This window comes from Artibeus jamaicensis, unplaced genomic scaffold (assembly GCF_021234435.1).
Source record: "Artibeus jamaicensis isolate MK-2021 breed Jamaican fruit bat unplaced genomic scaffold, CSHL_Jam_final scaffold_754, whole genome shotgun sequence".
Taxonomy (NCBI): domain Eukaryota; kingdom Metazoa; phylum Chordata; class Mammalia; order Chiroptera; family Phyllostomidae; genus Artibeus; species Artibeus jamaicensis.
In genome coordinates, this window is record NW_026522054.1 from 4779207 (window position 1) to 4798945 (window position 19739).

The window sequence follows — 19739 nt, forward strand, 5'->3', positions numbered from 1 at the left end:
CATCGCAACCTGTGTGTCTATGTGTGCCCTCCGTGCTGGCAGGAAGCGCCATGGGTGGCTCTCGAGCTGGACGGTAAGGTTTTCTGAGACAGTGAGAAATGCTTTCAGGTCTCGGGCTGACTCCTGGGGTGCACAAGGGTTGGGTCCCTTCCCGCCCGCGCCAGGCTCCCAGGGTTATCCCCGCACCCGACACTTCCAAGTGAGGCCCCCCGTGTTCCAGCCTGATCGCCCCGGGAGCCGCGAGGGGCGGGCGGAGATGCGCCGGGGTGGCCGCGCTGTCCCTGAGCCTGGCAGCGGCCCCTCGGGGAAGCGAGCCTCCCCGCCCGAGCCCCAGGTGCCCCCCGCCGGCCACGAGGGCGCGGGGAAACCCGGCACTTCCCGCCCTAGAACGACGGCCCGGGCTCCCGGCTCCGGCTGGCTGGGGGGGCTGTTCTCGCGAGAGGAGAGGGGCTCGGGGCGCCGTGGGTTTGGGGGGCGCGGGGAAGCCTGAGGACGCGGGCCCGGCGGGGAGGGGAGGGGAGCGGAGGCGGCGGGCCGGCCGGGGACGCGGGGAAGCCGCTCCCGCCAGTCGCCGAGAGCCAGCCCCTGACGTCAGGAGTTTTCCTCAAAGTCAACAACAAGCCCCGCGGCGGCAGCGGGGCAGCGGCGGCACAGCAGCGAGAACCGAGCGGCGGCGGCTCCAAAAGGGAGGAAGGAGGGCGGGGAGGCGGCGGCGGGGTCCCACGGGTGAGGTGCGGCCGGGAGAGAAGGCCGCAGCCCGCGGGCCAGTGCTGGGGGCGCCCCGGGGCCCGGAGCCCGGAGCCGCCGCCCGCCGCCGCCCCGCTGGCGTGGCCCGGCCCCCGCCCGAGCGGTGTTTTCTGGTGATGAATTGAATTTGTAGCCGATATCCGATTCCCATGTAGAGTCTCCGCCTCCTCCTCCTCCCTCCCTCTCCTGCCGCCGCCGCCACCGCCACCGCCACCGCCTCCCGCTCCGGATCCGCGGCCCGGCCCAGCCGGCTCCCTCCCTCCCTCCCTGCAGCCCTTCGCTCGCCCTCCCGCTGGCCCTCCCGCTGGCCGCACCAGGTTCCAGGGGACCAGAGGCTCTGCGGGGTGGGGGGAGGACAGGAGGGGAGGAGGAGGGAGGGGGGACCCCCGAGTCGCCCCCTCTCCTCCCCCCGCCCCCCCGGCTCCATCCTCCGCCGCCACCCGAGCAGCTGTGGGCCGCCACGGCCGCCTTTGCAGGTAACAGCCACCGCCCCCCCACTCGCGCCCCTTCCCCCATTCGCCGCCAGTCCCGAACCCTCTGCCTGATCCTCCCTCCGGTCCTCCCTCGAGCGGGGGTCGGCGGTGGGGTGGGGGGAGGCGGGGGCGTCTGGGCTGTCACAGCGCCGGGGGCGTGGGCGGGGGCTGGGTCAGTGGAGGCATTGGGTGTGGGTGGTGAGGCCGGGGGATGCCCGGCGCTGATGACACGGGCACCCCCTCACTTTCCAGGGGAAGCTGGGGGGCGGCGGTACGCAGGGCGGGGAGGGGGGCGCGGGAGGGTGTCCCCGGCCTAGCGGTACGGTCCGTGTCTGGGTTGCCCCGGCCCTGGCGCCTCCAGTCTCTGCGCAACTCCGCGCCCTCTCCTCGGCTCTCCCCGCCAGCCGCACGGCGTGAGGAGGGGGCGCCCGCTCGGACCCGGGGTGGCGGCGAGGTTATATAACGCGTGGAGCTCGGTGTCAGTGTGTTTGGGTTGGGGGGAGGGGGTTGTCTGTCGTGCTGCCTGCGCTAGGGCCGCCCGTGTGCGTGGGGTGGGGTGAAGGCGAGGATGCACCGGCGTCCCCCGGGGTCTCCTTCCTCCTCCACCCACCCGGCTGCCGGCGCGCGGAAAAAGACGGCGCTGGTGGGGTGGGTGGGGATGTGCTGGGGGAGGTCGGTATCGTTCTTGTCTGTGTTTTTAATAGTAGTGGGGTTTTGATCCGCTGGGGAGTTGTGTGCTAAGAATAGAAATGTGCGGAAGATGCTGGGTTTGGCTGATCCAGTGATGCTGTCGCTGCTGGCGGCGGCTCGGGCTGCAAGTAAACAAACCAGCCTCTTCCTCGTCCATCGCCTCCTCCTGCGGATCGGTCTGCATCAGCCATGATGCTGGTGGGGCCCTTCAGAGCCCTGAGTTGAAGCCTCGATGGTCGCTGTGTTCATCCTGACTGCTTGGCGGGGTCACCCCTTGTTTGGGTTTTCCCAGGAATCTATCGTTAGGCCAGATTGAGTCTCTTTAGGGCCAGGTTTTTGATTTTGATATTTACTGTTTACCTTTGAAAGCAGAGAAAATATTTGCATATAGGTCAAAGTTATGGTGCTCATGTTTCTTTCATCAAAATCATGTTATGAAAATAAAGCCAACTCATTCCACCAATGTGGTGATTGGTTGAAAGCCCAGTGGATTTGTAATTCATATCATTTCCAGATAGAAATTTAGCATTGAACCCTGTGTCTATGGTTCTTTACTAGCATTAATGAAACGGTCACATTTTAAAACTCGCCCTACAGCTAAAGGGTATGAAATAATGACTTTTTGCAGTTAACGCATAACCAACTGCCTCAGATCATCAATGCAGATATATATATACCATATTTGGAAAAGGGTGGTCATGTAAGTTTTAGTACACTGTAAATCATTAGACAAGTGCTTGGTTTTGTTTTTGGTGGAAACTCATTAAAGTAGATTATACGTTGTTAGGCAATAGTTGAAAAACCAAAGGTGGAAGAGTCCAATAAAGATGGTTTAGGAAACTTTGTCTTCAGAACTTCAGTGTCGTTGCAAAATATATATACATGAGCATGAATATTCAAAGACGTGGTTGTCTAAAACATGAAAATATTTATTAACATGTCTATTCACAAGTTACTAGTTTCCTAAGGTCGATGACTGAATGCACAATTATTTGCCTATAGACAGAGTGGGCCAAAGGAGGCTTATTACAGTTGAGTGCGCAAAAGTTTACTCTAGTATTATTGTATTATTTTCGACGCAAGCAACTGTAAACCTCCTTTTGCCTCCTTTTGCCTCCACCTTATATACAGCAGTAGGGTTTGTTTTTCCTCCTGCTAAGTAGTTTTGACTTTGAAAGTTTCCCAAGGAGATTATATTGAAGATCTGCTCTGTGTTTTTGTCACTCGGCTTGACTCCGATATCTCTCGTGGGCTTGGGCTTCTTGTCTGAAAGTGAGGCAAGTGTGTATCTTACAGGATGAGACAACATTGGAAATGAAGTGAATGTTGAATTTTAGTTTAAGCTGTGTATTTGTATTGTGTATTTGCAGTACCATGTTTGCTTACGGTGTGTAAAAAAATCCTAATGTAATTCTGCAAGATAATTTATGAAACCATTATCTGTAGTCACTTTGTCCATACGCTTAGCCTGTCCATGATTTGGTGAATTATGTTCCAACTTAGGTTTTAGTTTGACATTGACTTAGTTAAAGTTGTGTCTGTTGGAGTACTTAAAAGTTCTGCTTTGGACTTGTTATTTATTGTTCATGTAGATTTATGGCTGTTCAATATTTTAAGTATGCTTTCGTTCATTCAACAAGTATTGGGGTGCAAGCTGTGGGATAGGGGCTGGTTTGGTTGGAAACTTTTCTTCTTTACAGGACATCGCTCCCGTGAGAAGGGTGGTTCGTTTTCAGGTCACTGTCAGTCTAAACATGTTTGGTTAAACACATCACGGGCAAAGACACCTTGCATGGGTCTTGTGCCATGTAGGGATCTAAGATTTTACTTAAAGTTCCCCCCCCCCCAGGATTATTTATTAATCTTAGAGAGAAAGAGGGGAGGTGGAGAGGTATAAAAACATCAATCGGTTGCCTTGGACTGGGGAATTGAACCGACAACCTAGGAATGTGCCCTGACCAGGGATCAAACCTGGGGGCCTTTCGGTGTACAGGATGTTGCTCCAACCGACTGAGCAGCTGCCTGGGGCTAAACTCTAGCTTTTGATGTAAACATGTGAGAGGGTTTTTTTTTCCTTACGTAAATTCAATGGAATTTTCCAACTATTTGGGTTATTTTAAAGAGAAGAACCTGTTTTACAAATTGATTATGTGGAAGTTTAGGGTTTACTTAAACTTTTCATATTTTTGTGAAAGGGTAGCCACCCCCTTTTTTTTTTTTTTTTTTTGGCTGTTACATGTTTTACTTCAAGAGTTCACCCTTGGGAAGATAAGGCTGTTGTAGTGAACAGCATGTTCACTGGATTTTTAGAATGACTTGATAGCAGCTTGTCTTTATAGTGTGCTTAAGTTTTGGGCACTAAAAAACATTTCACTGGAAACCATTTAGATTTGAATAACATGCAAGAAAGAAAAAGGAATCCGTTGCATTTTTTTGTGTGATCAAATCAGTCTTGTAATTTGACTTGCATTTTTATTTTTCTTAAATTAATACGGTAATGCACATAATTAATTTTTGTAGATTTGTGTTAGGATATTTAAGTTATTTAAAATTGTTCTGCTTGTAAGTCCAAGTTTCAGAGTTTACATCCTGGTTTCACACAGCACATACTGTTCTGTCGTCCCCTGGAGAGAGAGTCCCGGTCATCTGATGTTCATTATTTGATTACGGTCTTTTGTGCACTTGAGGGCTAGACTCAGTGTAGAGTTCATGGTAGCCAGTACTTGGGGAAGCACTTGCCATGTGCCAGGCACTGTTACATGTGACTAACACGTGTATATTCATTTAGAGTCAACGACAGCCTCAGCCGCACTTTACAGAGTGATTTCAACATGAGAAACACTGACTCTGGCATTATGAAAATCCATTTCATTTTAACTTTCCTCATTCCAAAACATTTTCTTTTGGTATTTTTACTAGTTTCTAACTATTAGCGTTCCCAGCGACAATGCTAAACTTTGATAATATAGTACAATAGTTTTCTTGAAGATAAGTTGAAGTAGTAAAGACAAAAGTTTATTGACTGATCCATAACATCCTTTTTCATTTCATTTATTTCAAATTCTGACTTACATGCCATGAATGTTTACATATTTCATTGCAGCACCAGCCTTTCAGTATATTACATGTACATATATTTCCTTTGCGCAGTAATCTTCAAGTGGTAGTTGATTGAGAGATTAGTATGTTTCTTGACCCGTGGAGTTGCTTTTAGTTCTTTTTCTTTTCAGCATTCTTTATATTTATTGCCAACTGAAGGTATTTTGTACATCTAAATAGGTATATTTTCTTAATATTCAAAGGGAAAGTAAAAAGATGTATTAGAAGAAATCACTAGAAGACTTCCAAATGAGAATTTCTTTCTATCTTAGGAAAGCCTCTGACTACATTTGTGGGGTTGGAGGGTAGGGTAGGAGGGGGAGGAGTATATATTTTGCCAGTTTTGGAGTTCACCTCAAGTTTTGGCGGAGTGGAGTTGGTGTTTGAATATTGTATCTTCCCAACCGTATTAGGCTTTTATGGACAGGAACGCATCGTGACGGTGTTAGCTGAGATGTCATTTATAAATGGACTGGATGGTAGATTTGAAGTTGAAGAATCGTGAATATCAGCTCTGGAAGAGCTGTGGGGCTCTTTGGAGATCATCTGATGCCACACCTTTATTCTGTGGCTTATGAAGCAGGCACAGAGAATTCAGGGACCTTAGAGAGCATCGCTTGCGTGGGGCAGAGAGGGAACAGGGACCCCCGCTCTTTGGCAGGTCCCATGTTCTTCCCAGTGTACCGTTGTGATGAACTTTGTTATGGGGTACCATTCCTGCATGTGAACTCATTTTAATTGGTGGTAAAAATCTGTCAAGCTGGTTCTTGCCATTTCATGGATCATATACCAATTGTATTTTGTGTGCTTTTTTAAATTTTATAACCAGGGAGGTCCCCAGGACAGAGTTTAGGAGGACTTTACATGTGTATTGAAAAACATGGCTAACCATACAACCAGAATTCTTTTAGTTCTTCACTGTTACTGAAGGTACCCCATTGCTATAGGTACCTTCCAGTAGACACTGGCCGCACTTCACAAGAGAAATGTTGGGGCCACTTTGTCAATAGCTTGTCCAGTGTTTCAGGAATCAGGGATCAATAAATGTTTTCCTACTTATTCCATGTTAGACTATGAAGTGAGTCATGCAGCACAAGTTGCTTTTCTGTTTGATTAACGACGGCTGTGTCGGTTGAAATGGCACTTAAATACCCTAAACAAGTGTAGGAAAGGGGGAAAGTGTGTGATGCTTTAGTATATATATTTCAAAATTTGTAAAGTTGAGTTTTAAGCATTGGCCATTTTGAAGAAACGATATTTTGTATGAAAGTCAGAACCTTGCCTGTGTTTATTCAGGTGTTTTCCCATAATGTAAAACTCAGCAAAGATATTTGCAGAAAGACTTAAGAAAATCCACAGAGGTTATTATTGTACTCTGAAGAGATGAAAGGTATTCGAAATATATAATTCGTGTGGCTCACTTCCCCATATATTATGTTTTTTAAAAACAAAACAGGATAACAACTCTTAAAAGGGACAGACTGGCTTTGAATTATTGGAAGTACAGAGCAAATTACCTTAATTTCCCTTCCACTTCAGTATTTAAAGTTTTACTTAGCCTCACCCATGTACTCGTTCTACCTACTTCTTGCACATGGGTGAATACTATAAAATCATGTTGTGATTACCCTTGACCATCATTTGTTTTCAAAGTAGCAACATTCTGTCATATCTGAATGTGGGTCACCTTCGTTAATTCAGTTGACCAGCATAACTAAAGTGGATAAAAAATTGTGGTGGAGAGCAAGTATATTCCATGTAGTATTAACTATAGCCAAATGTATAGTTTAGAGAAAGTTATATTATAGAATTCTGTTATGGCTTTTTACTTAGAAATTAATATAGGAGATTGTTGACCTGTGAATTTTGCTCTTATTCGTATAAAAGAGAATTGCTGAGGTGCCTTTAATTTCTTAGTCTTTTGTTATAGTTTCATTTCTGATGGCAGAGTTATCAGATTTAATTTTTAATTTATTTGAAAATGTTGTGCTTTACTGGGCTCTTAAAGAATGATTTGAGCCAGAAAAAAGTGTTCAGAACTGTTCTCAAATGTGATACGTGTGTTTGAGAGTTCAGGTCATGTTATTTTGGTAGAAAGCATACCAGGCTTGATAGAAGATTTGAACTGTATGTGAGTCACTCTCTGTCACCAATGTGTTCTGCTAACTGGGAAGTGATGTCATTATTGGTTGGTCATGGTTTTCCTAAGTTCAAAATTGTAGAGGCAGTGCTACGACACAGGTTGGTTTTCAGAGTCAGATGAGGTGATGTGTGTGCAGGCGTGTTGGTAGCAAATTATTAAAGGTTTGGAAAAGATTTTTAAACACTTCGTCTTGCTGGCCTGCCTGTGGATTCAACTGTAGCCCCTGTCACAGTGCAGATACTCAGCACATACTGATTAATTGAATTAATATGTGTGTGTGATGTTTTCTTGAGTGAATATTTGTAAAAGATACTTGAAGAAGTTCGATATTTGCTTAAAATTGAATGGTTGATTGTCGTAAGGAACAAATGTCTTTAAAATGTTCTTATAAACATCATTAAGAAAGTATGCCATTCTTTCTTGTTCCCTCCCATTATGGGTCATCTGGGGCAGTGTTGAATCTTGATTTGTTTCGGAACGGAAACTGGAGCACCCTAACGACAACAACAGCAAAAAGAAGTCAAAAATGTTAGAACAAAAGGATAATTTTAATATGTGATAGTGCTTACCATGGATGGAAGTCTGTAGGAAATATATTCCAATGAATAAGTGAGATTTATTTTAATTTTAATTATTTATATGTAGATGCTTCCATAATGTTCAAATTCAGGTTTAATTTGAAGATCGCTTAATACCATTCTCTCTGTTGACTCAGAATATTAGTTTGCTTAGTCTGTCCTTTATTAAGGCTGAGTCTTCGTTCCCTGTTTAATCCGGTGATTTATTCCATGTTTGTTGCGCATCTCTTACATGTCAGGTACTGTCACCTTGTTTTACTAATAATAATGCTATCGAATCAGGTACAAGATGTGAAAATGTGTTTTAAATTGTAATATGACATTCAGACGCAATTATTATTATCAAATTCTCAAATAATTGTGAACAAAAGCACCTGTGTTGCAACTGTTCTGTGTAAATTCTAAATTGTATCTGCCAAGAATTTTGTGTGACATTTTTTATAAGAGTGGGAAACATTAGATGACCCAGCAATGGAATGTTTGGTGAAATAGGCTTAAAAGATAAATGACGCAAGTGCTGGATGTTATAGGAAAAACTTCTAGGGAGGTCAGGACTGTTAGGAGGGGGGCCATCCCCTCTGCCTTTGGGAGCAGATTTACACCCTGGAGCCCAGCTCATCATTTTGCAGATTAGTGTTGTCAGTGACACAGCAGGCTGAGCCGGACAGAGTAGATGACTGGGGTGCGGGGACAGTGCCACCGCAGGAGAGGTAAAGAGTACAGGTGACTCTTTATTAAGAGTTAATAGCATTGTTTCTGTGCATGAGAGAGCATTTATTTCCAGTGAGGGAGCACAGTCCTAGGGTTGTATACCTTTGAGTGTCTTTGCAGTTACGGGCAAAGAATGTGCCATTTTAGTCAGTAGAGACTCAGGGGCAGTTTTCAAAGCTGAAAATTGTGACTATGGGTAGAATCTGTTGACATTTGCAGATGCAAATGCATAAAGTTCTCTGTAACGTGTGGGGCCCACTGGCCCTGATGAAGATGATAAATCTTGTCCTATTGATTTAACATGTATTTTAACAGTTTAATGTAAATAAGCACATTTTGAAATCTAAAATGCTAGTGTTTGGAAGTCCCTTTATAGAGCAGAATTCACTGACTTGGGGTTGATTGGCTGTCTCGGTGTGTGGTTTTGTGCAGAAGAGGCCGTGGTGGCCGCCTCTGGTCTCTCCCAAGTTGCTGCGTGGCCTTGGGCAAGTCACTTGCCCGAGAGGCTTCTTGACTCTTTCCTGAACTGGGAATCCAGGTCCGTTCCAGCTTTGAGATTCTTAAAGTGAAATGCCCACTTAAGAAAATAGAATCAATTTGACAGTACTTTTATTTTTCTGGTGTTTTTCTTTAAAGGTATGGCAATATACATGATTGAAGTAGGAGAGTGTATTTTTAATATGTGTATTGGATATGTGCTACTTTTTGGTTAGTACTAAGTGTTGATCCCTGATCTCTTCCATTTCTCATCCCAAGGACATTAAGGTACAGACTCCCTTTTAGCCAGACTATATGTTATAGTCAGAAACCAAGAATTGTTTAAATGCATATGAGCCCCCTCGCTGCAATGCTGCCAACGAGGAGGTCTAAAGGGCGGCCCTTCTGAAGACGTTTTGTACTACCGTTGCCCGTATTTAACTTCCTCCTGATTGTTTATGAAGAGTTCACCCTTTTAACTATTTAGCTCTATATGTATTGTGTAGTCAGTTGACCATGTTGAGTTCTGGAGGTCTCATAAATCAAATTAAAAGGATCTTTGGATTCTGTACTGAAGGGTTTTTTTGAATGGTGAGATGGGTCTCATCTTGGGTGATGTGGCCACATCCTGTGGCCGTTTCCAAAAGTGTGTTCCGTTCCTATGGATATTAATATGTGTTACCAAAGGAGAAAGAAAGAGCCCTGTTGTTCAAATAAGTTTAGGATTTCCTGAGATGTTTACTATGTTAATAGAGATGTTTTAAGAGAAAGACATGGTGTGTAGAATTTTCCCAACTTACTTGACCAAAGAATTTTCCTTTTTTTATCTTTCTTATTTATCCAGAATTTCCTTTCATATTCTGTCAAGCATATTGGGGGAAAATACACCCAGATTCCGATACCCCTTTGACTGTCCACAGTAGGAAAGCCGATGATTTGGAGGACGGTCGTGGCCTACCACCCCCTGGCCCAGGAGGGGGGTGGTCTTCTTTTTGGCCACACAAACCTTGTCAGATTGTCATCTGGACTCCTGATCCTGACTGTTGCACAATTAGATTGTGCACTTAACTGACATTGAAAAGAAAACTGGAATTCACTTTAGGGCTGGCTAAGGGGTCCAACCTCTGTATTTGTCAAAACCTGGCTTGAGCATCGCATGGTCCGTCCGTCGTTTTTTCTGGCTGTCCGACGCCTGCGCCTGTGCTGCTGGACCACGCTTTTGGTCCCTTTCCATGGAAATGCGCTCGCTCAATTTGATCTCGGTATTTCCCTTTTTAGGTTGAGAGGGACAATAAGAAATTGCCCTGTAAAACTCACTGCTATTTATGCGTGAGGGTATTTTTGAGGACTTTGTTTTTTACACTAGAAGGTGTCTTGGGAAGACACATGAGAAAAATTTCAGAATTTCAGATTTTTGTCCCAGGAAGAATTAGTCCTTCTGAGCAACTTTTTTTTTTTTTTTAAAAATTAAAAAAATACTGCCCGGCTGGCGTAGCTCAGTGGATCGAGCGCGGGCCTGCGAACCAGAGTATCGCAGTTCAATTCCCAGTCAGGGCACATGCCTGGGTTGCAGGCCAGATCCCTGCAGGCCAGTTCCCAGCAGGGGACTCACTAGAGGCAGCCATACATTGATGTTTCTCTCCCTCTCTCCTTCCCCTCTAAAGATAAATAAATAAAATCTTAAAAAAATACTTACGGACAATGTACATATGAAACCATTGTGTTTCTGTATTTGCCTTGTTTCTTGAAAGCTCCTGCTAAATGTGGGGCCCATCTTTCACAAACCCATAGGCTTTTTACTTTGGCTTCTTTTTATTTTTATTTAAGGCAGTAATTTTCAACCTTTTCTATCTTACGGCTAGTTACCAAAACTCTGCAGCCCACCGAGAAATATATGTTTTGCTGCTTTGACAAAAAACAGGTGTCATCTGGATGTGTTCACACTGGATGGCTCTTGTGGTGTTGGCTGTTGTCATTTTTTTACTTGGCCGTCCGAGGAAAGAGGTCAGCGCCCCAGACCGAATGGTCATTTTAGTGCATGCTGTAAAAATTCCCACTGCCCGACAGTTGACACTTGCCGATTGAAGGTAACGTAGATTTGGAGTGGAGGACGCAGGCTGTGGAGCCAGGCCGCCGGGACTCACATCGTGGCACCACCGTTCCATTTTCAGATCGGGCGAGCTCCTTCCTCTCGGGCCCTCGGTCCTCCCCACCTGGGGAAGGGAGCGAATGGAACCCTCAGGAGCTGGTTGTGAAGATGACCGGAGAACAGATTTCAGCTCCTCCACGAGTTCTTGACATAGCTTGCATATTCCGTGCTGTTTTCATGGTCCCTTTGTTTCACTTTGTCTACTTTAAAAAGTAATTGATTTCCTATCATTTATATTATTTTACTTACTGTAATCAACCCAAAATATTTCTTGGGACACGGCAAAGTAAGCATACATATTAGTTTCTCGGCATGTTATTTCATATAAAATGCAACCGTTAAAGACATTCCCAGTTGCTCTCCCACAACTTTTTAAGTTTACAGAGGTTTTGAAAAACCAGGTGAAGGTTTACTTCTGGTCCACTTTCCTTCCCTTCCCTGCCACCTGAAACCTAATCACTAAACACATTTTCTGTATTATTTGTGTGGGCATGAGCGTGGTTTTCTTAGGACTTTTTTATTGCAACCTCTTAGGTTGAAAGTTTCACTATCATTCGAAATCTGTCACAAGACCAGGGAAGTGCCTTCATTATACAACTATTTAATAAATAAGTCCCCCAGTTTGAAGAGCTAGACTTTTATGTGAGGTCAGGCCAGTTGAAGACATTTACAAAGAATTAGTTGTTTGTTATTGCTATGCAAGCTGCAAGAATGGAAAAAAAAAGAAATTCTTTCTTCAATACTTCCTTCCAGGCTGAGTCATCACTAGAGAGTGGGAAGGGCAGCAGCCGCAGAGAATCCAAACCCCAAAGCTGATACCACAGAGCACCGCTTCTGCAAGTTGGGGGCTGGTGGGGAGCCATCATGAGCGATGTTACCATTGTGAAGGAAGGCTGGGTTCAGAAGAGGGGTAAGTGTTCGCCGCGGCCGAAATCATGCGGTTGGTAAGTGTGCGGACAGTGAGTGGTGTTCTGGATGCTGGTATTTTTTCTGATGCTGTTAACAGAGTAAACTGAGGCTCTATGTCCAGTAAGAGAGAAGTGATGTTTTATCTCTGTGTGAGGAATTTGCTTGTTATTTAGCGATTCTTTGTAATTCTTGATTTTGATCATTTATAATCAGGTTTGGCTTTCTGGTCTGTTGGGTGCATGCACGTTACAGAAAATTCTTGTATTTTTCTGTGTCATCTACAGACTCTACAATCCAAAGAGAAATTCTCAGAATGCTTTAATATCTAAAAAAATATCTTTAACTTATATGCATTTCTAGACATGTAAACATAAATAAAATTGAGTTATATTCAGCCAATTTGGGTGGTGGTAGCGGGGAGGGTTCACCCCCAAACTCACGGATCTTCTACAGTCTCATGAGTAGGTAAGTGAAGTCCTGAAGTAAAAGACCAAATGAGGGAAGGGTGTGTGTGTGTGTGTGTGTGTGTGTGTGTGTGTTGGTCTTTACTTTTATGTTTTTATTTTTCATGATCTACTTTTAGTATTTCTTGTCCACTCCTACTTTAGGTAAACAATTCAATGCATTATTATACTTCTGTGTTATTGAAGGAAGAGCTCTCAATGTAAAACTTAAGTTTTACATCCTCTATGAGATCACTTGCTAATGTGGTCAATGTGTTTATTAGAAATCTAGAGTTTAGATTAGTTGCTAGGCAACTATTGTTTATCCACATGGCCAAGTTGAGTAGCATGAGGGCCATTTCATTCTCGGGACTTAGAAGTACCATGTATCTATTTTCTGGTTAAAATTGCCTCCTAAATAGTGATTTTCATAAATTCTTTGAAGGTTTGTATTTCGGGCCTGAGTTGAAGAGCCGTTGAGAAGAGGTGAATTTGTTTATATGTCACCACTCTTAAAAATCGACCTTAACGAGTTATTTATTATACATAGAATATAATTCACTAATTTCAAGTATACACTTTGATGAATTTTGCTCAATTTATACAACAGTGTAACAAACACTGTAGTCACGACTTAGAACATTTCTATCACCTGAGAAAGTTCTGCGTTTTCCTGGGAACCACTCATCGGCTGCTACTGTCATTTCGCTTCTCTAGAATTTCCGATACGCAGAGTCACGCCACGTGTGGTCCTTTGTGTCTGATCACTTTCCCATTGCCTAGTACTTTTCAGATTCGTCTGTGTTAATGTACGTATCGTTAGCTTGTTCTTTTTTATTGTGGAGTAGTGTGTTGCTGTGTGGGCATGATACAGTCGACCTGTTAACAGTGGATGGACCTCTGGGCTGTTTCTAGTTATTAATTGTTATGAATAATAATCAAAGTTGCTGTGAACATTTGCACTCATGTCTTTGCGTGATGTCCTCATTTTTCTTGGTCAGTAACCTAGGAATGAGATTGCTAGGTCACATGGTAAGTGTATGTTTTCTTTATAAGAACCACCAGACTGTTTTCCAAAGCGGATGACTATTTGTGTTCTGTTTAATTTTTTATGTTATTTCTCATATTAGAAATTGGGAAAGCACTTTCAGATTTCAGTGATGTATAAAGGAAGGTATTTTTAAATTTATTTTCTAACTTATCTGATATATTTTTATATATATAAATATATATATATATATTTTGGGGGGTGGCAAGTCACTTGACCCTTTTAGAGTTTTACCTTATTAACTCTGAAATTGCTTTTCAGAAGACTAAAAGCATGGGTATGGATGTTTGGGCAGTTTGAACATAAATGTGAACTATTACTACCAGCATGTTTTATGACGGGTTTAGGGTAGTCGTTGAACCTGTTTGTGTAATTGTATCTTTTCTGAAGGGCCATTATAGAAGGTTGGCGTATAGGACATGGACATAGAAAAAGGAAAAAAAGTCAAAAAGAATTACTCAGTGTTTTTCCTGCATTGGTTACGGAGGGAGGATTCTAGCGATTCTGTATGTGCGTGAGTGCACGTGTGTATTAATTTCAGGAGGTAATAGTCTCCTAAACATAAGAATTGGAATAATACGCAAAGGTATAAAATGAAAAGTGAAAATCTTTCTACCTCTATTTCTTTCAACTAGTTTCTTTTCACAGAGGTAACTATTTTAGACCTTTTGTATATTTTTAATTCTTCTGCTGATTATTCCAGTTTTATGTATAATACAACACTATGTTATACTTTACTTTTGACTAAGTAATCTAGTATAGCCCCACTATGAAAAATGAACAATTTCACTTGTAGTACTCATTGTTCATTTTTGGGGCCTTTTATGGTTAGATTTCTAGCTCTTGAATCATTAATTCCATGAGTTACTTAGATAGATTTCGTACTTTATAAGTTAAGAAAAATCAGTCCCCCTTACAACCTTTCCCTTGAACCCCACACATTTCTCTCCCAATTTGTGGTAGCTGTAGCATTTATTTTATGTTATCAGAGTTTAATAGTTAGGCCTGTTGATTTCACAAAGCAGTAATCAGTGTTATGCTGTGTAAAGAACATTAACTGCTAAACAAAGTAGTGTGATGAGCGTTTGGGATCCATTGAGAACAAATGGATTTTTATATGCCGTTGGTACTGGAGATCATGCCGTACTTTAGTGTGGGCTCTAACTGTTTCTCCTGTATTTTCAGATAGCCACATTCCCCCCATTGGTAGAAGAGTGTGTGCCTTCATAACATCCCTTGGTTTTCCATCTTTATTTTTTATTACCGTCTATGCCCCCATGTCCTCTTCCACCTCTGTCCCCCGCGGTCACCACGCTGGCGTCCAGTTACCCATCTTTGAAATGCTGCTTGTTGAAGTACCCATAGGAATTGCCTTTTTATCTGAGCTTGATGCTCAGCTCGTGCTGTGCTGTTTAATTGCATTCTTGGACTTATTGCAATGGAAAAAGACATCTTTCCTCTTTCTGTTTGGGATTTATTTTGCAGTTTTCTAGGGTACTTCCTGCAGTCATTTTTCAGAAGGAGCATGTGTGGGGGCGCTTGTCAGGTGAGAAATGTTTGAAAATGTCCTTTCCACCCTCACCCTTGGCTGGGTACAGAAGGCAGGTTTACATCTCTTCCCTCCCGAGTTCCGAAGGTCGCATTCCATTGCTTTTTAGCAGCCAGGGTTACTGATCAGAGGCGTGGTGCTGCCCTGTACACTTGTTTGTAAGCAGCTTGTTTTGTTCCCTGGAAACTTCTTCTGCTGGTGCCACTCGACCTTTGGCATCATGGAGGTTGAGGAGGTTGAGTTGTAGTCCTTGTTAATTCATTCTGGAAAGCCTACGGTGGACTGTTTGAAACCGCAGACTTTTAGCGTCTTTGTTCAGTTCTGGAAAGTCTGTATTTCTTTTATTTCTTCCCTTCTATGTTGTCTGTATTTTATATATTTTTTAAAAAATTTCCCCTAGAGCTTACATATCAGTGCACTGTTTTCCTTTTTTTTTTTTTCATTTTCCATGCCTTCCCCCCCCCCCCTTTGTTCTGGGAGATTTCCTTGACTTGTTATTCTAGCCCTTCATTGAATTATTTATTTCAGCTATTACTTTATATTCCTGGGAATTCTTTATAGTTTATGGCCACCTGCTCTTACTTTACTTGTAGAACAATCTTATTTTTAGGACACTAAATAGATTTTATTTCTAAGTTTTTTTCTTTGCTTTAAGTAATTTCTCTCATTTGTTTATTTCGTTCTTTTTTGGTGGTAGTAGTTTTCTTCAGGTGCCTGGTGATCTGTGTTTGGCTGGCCACATTTGTGAATGAAAGACTGGGATTGCCGGTAGTGTCTTCTAGTTTTACAATTCATGTATTTTCCCCTGTGCTTATAATAAGTTAGAGAATCTGTATGGTCGTTTTCAACTGTACTTGAAAGCATTAGTTAAAATATTAGGGAAACCAAACTGGGCATTTTTTTCCTCCACCATGTAAAATTTTTTCTTTAGAGATTTTTCAGTACTATTTTATTAATAATTTTGTGTTTTAGTCGAGTAAATTTCACTATATAACCTGTTGGTGTTTGGCTGTATTCCATGGAGCACTGTTGTTTGCTGCTTGTTGTCTTCACCTGAACTATGCGTGGTGTCCTTGTTTAAGAACAAATGTGGAAATACCTGCCTTCTTTACTTCGCTGTGTGGTTTTAAGCATTAGGAGATAATGTATATAGGGGAGTGTTTTTAAACTATTAATAAAGGGTGTTGATATAACAGGTGTAATCATAGCCCTTATGTTGAATGTCAGTCCTTCTCAAACCTGTATTGCTGAGTCAGGTCTTGTAAGCTCCTAATCAGATATAATCTCATTTTATCTTTACTTTTTAAAAAAAAATTATGTAATTGTTGTTGAAGTACAGTTTTCTGTTTTTCACTCCCATCCCAGCCCACCCCCCCCAATGCTCCCCACCTCCCTCCCATTTCCATCCCCCCTTATTTGTTGTCCATGTGTCCTTTATGCTAGTTCCTGTTTATCTTTACTTTCAATGCGAATAAGTTGTTCTTCATAAAATATCTTCCAGGAAAAGGGAAAAAAGACTTAAAGATAATTACTGATATTGTATAGCATAGATGCTTTCCTAACTTTATTAGTGGCGTATAGTAGGGAAGCCTTTTTTTCCTGTACTTTTCTGGAGCAGTTGCAGAATAGTGGATATTAATTGAGATAACTCATGAACATAGTATTGTTTTTTTTTTTTTTAAAGATTTTATTTATTTATCTTTAGAGGGGAAGGGAAGGAGAGAGGGAGAGAAACATCAATGTATGGTTGCCTTTCATGCGTCCCCTGCTGGGAATTGGCCTGCAGGGAACTGGCCTGCAACCCAGACATGTGCCCTGACTGGGAATCGAACCGCGATTGTCTGGTTCACAGGTCCGTGCTCAATCCACTGAGCTACACCAGCCAGGGCTTAGTATTGTTGATATTAGAAATGACAGTAAAAGAAATACAATGTAGTAAGCATGGAGGAAAATACTGTCTGCCTTTTCCTCCGTGGTGGTCTGCGCTGCACACTGGCATAGCAGTCAGACACTTGTTGCATTGTCTTCTCTTAAGACCAGCCTATAAAGTATATATTCCAGGTGCCTGGGTATCTCTACACCTGATGTCAAATTTGCTTTCTTACTTTGTTCCATTAGAGCCAGTGGCAGTATCTGCTCTGAAGGAACTTACTGCATTGATGAAGTTGAACCAGCTTGAAAGATTTTAGTTACAGAACTAAGTAGATTGCAATACTATTAATCAAGGGACTATTGCAATTTATAAAATTTTATTTGCTTAATAGCATCATTTCTTAAAAAAACTTAAGTACGTACGTAGTCTCTTATAAGTGTGGACAGCTAGTTTCTTGGTAAGAGATTATAATATGTGATGTATTACTAAATCAGCTCATAATCTCACCTTGAAGTTGATACAAATTGAAGGGTACCATTTTGATCAATGGTACATTTTGATTGATGAAAATGCCTCATGCATGTGTTAATTTCCTATGCTTTTTCGTGTTAATATCTGATGGATTGAACTGTCCTGTTGTGTTCTGTGTGTGTTAACCCATTTGTGCTTTCAAAGAACTTTCTCCCTTAGTTTGTTTTGTCCTTGTTATAGTTTTCGATGGAGGGATATCTGTGAACTGTCCTTGGAATTACATTCTACATTCTGTGAGGTGGCTTGTTTAGATGAACCACAACATTAGTGTTTGGTAATTCCAATCTAAAACTTTATAAATCTATGAGTTGTCATATAAAATAGCTTAATCTCACTATGCAAAATGTACTGTAGTAACAAAGATTGTAAGCTGAGTTATGCTTTAATACGTGGCTGTTGTGATGTAGTCCATTATAAGTTGTCGTAGAAAACAGAATGCACAATTTGGAGGTACTCATCCAAGTCCAAGGGCCTTTCCTTCTCCTTCACTTGGTATGTACGTGTGTACTTTTAGTTCTCGTTTTATTCACCAAGTGACTTTTGAAACAAATTATGAGGTGATTAAGGAAAGAGAACGTGGCCATATGGTTTCCTGTTTACCGCTCAGCAGCCAGCGTTTTCCACGGAGAGTGAAGGGCTGTGGCAGCCACTGAGCCAACTGCGTGATGCACTGGAGCAGCCTCTCTGACTGTTGACACTGGGAGTGGAGCAGAGACACGGGGACGTGAGACTGGTCGGCGGTGGCATCACGACTCTGAGACGCGGGGTGTTTGCACTGTGAAATTTGTTTTACTTGCTTCAATTAATTTGTGTTGAAAATTTTAACCAAGGAAACCCAATGCAGAGAACCATCAAATGACAGAATTACAGAATTACAAAGTTAATGTTAACAGAGTCACACACACTGCCTTTCTCAATCAATGGTTGAGTTTCTTTGACTTTTGTCCTGTGGCCTTGTTCAGTTCTTACAATATTAATGTTCGTTAGCAGTACTTGGCAGATTTTCTGTGTACATGGTCAAGTCATCTGCAGAGAGCCACAGTTCTGCTCCTTTCTTTCCAGTCTTTATGCCTTTAATTGATCTTCTGGTTTTACCTCTCTGGTTAAGACTTGCAGTACAATGTTGGGTAAGGTTGTGAGAGTGGACGTTTTTGCCTTACTTCTCATCTTATGGGAAAGCGTTTACTTTACCCTATCACGTTAGTTGGCCTTTATCAGGTTGAGAAACTTCCCTTCTATTCCTAGTTTGCTGAGAGTTTTTATCATGAGTGGGTGTTCAGGTTTTTCAAAAGGTTTGCCCACATCTATTGAAATGACCCTTGGACTTTTTTCATTCTGTTCATACAGTGTATTACTTTATGGCTGGAAGGAATCCCATTCGGTCATGATGTATTACTACCTTTAATACGGTGCCAGTCTTGATTTACTAAAATTTTGTTAAGGATTCTTTCTTTTGCACTTACCGGAATATTGACCTATAATTTTTATTTTAGGTTTTGTAGAATGGTTATACTAGACTCAACAAAGGTTGTAATAGGAAGTAGATCTTCCTCCTTTCTTTTTGAAGGAATTTGCATAACGTGGGTTTTATTTCTTCCTTACATCTTGATAAAATGCATCAGTGAAGCCATCTGGGTTGGGGAATTTTGATGATGAATTCAGTTTCTTTACTGGATATAGGGCTATTCAGGTTCTCTGTTTCATCTTGTGTTGGTTTGGGTAAATTGAGTTTTCTAAGGAATTTGTCCATTTCAACACAGTTTTTTATTTACTAGTCATAAAGTTCTTAAAATCTGCAGGATTATGATCATCCCCTTATTAAATTCTAATATTTGTGTATTATATTCTTTTTTTTTTCTTTGATCAGTCTTTCTAGGTATTTATACGTTTCATTAATCTTTTCAAGGAGCTAAATTTTTGCTTTGCTTATTTTATTTGTCACTTGTTTTCTATTTTATGCTTTCGCTCTTTATTATTTTAATTTGCTTATCTTTTTTTCTGGCTTCTTAAGGTAAAAATATCACTGATTTTAAACCTTTTCTTTTTTCCCCAAAGAAATATAAGCATTTAAAGTTACGGATTTATCTTATTTCCTGGCTTAACTGACGCCCACAGATTTTGATAACACTGTATTTTCATTGTCATTTAGTGCAAATGTTTTCTAGCTTCCCTTGTGGTTTCTTTGAACCCTGGGTTATTTAGAAGAGTAGTGTTTAATCGCAGAGTATATGGGGTGTTTTTGATATCTTGGTGTAACTGATTTCTGTTTTACATTTTGATTGTCATTTTAGATGATACTATGTCAGATGTCAGTCATCT

General features: G+C 42.0%; 1 protein-coding gene across 2 annotated transcripts in view; it reads left to right on the top strand.

Annotated features, from left to right (window-relative positions):
* Positions 1-652: 652 nt before the first annotated feature.
* Positions 653-19739, top strand: part of AKT3 (AKT serine/threonine kinase 3) — a 191232-nt gene continuing 172145 nt past the window's right edge. Inside the window, exons 1-2 of one of the 2 annotated variants that reach the window (XM_037150946.2) lie at positions 653-1223; positions 11821-11977. In XM_037150946.2, coding sequence (XP_037006841.1) covers positions 11932-11977 — 46 coding nt within the window. In that variant the 5' untranslated portion in view covers positions 653-1223; positions 11821-11931. Of the gene's footprint in view, positions 1224-11256; positions 11280-11820; positions 11978-19739 lie in introns of those variants that run through there. The other variant, XM_037150947.2, reaches the window with a different exon arrangement.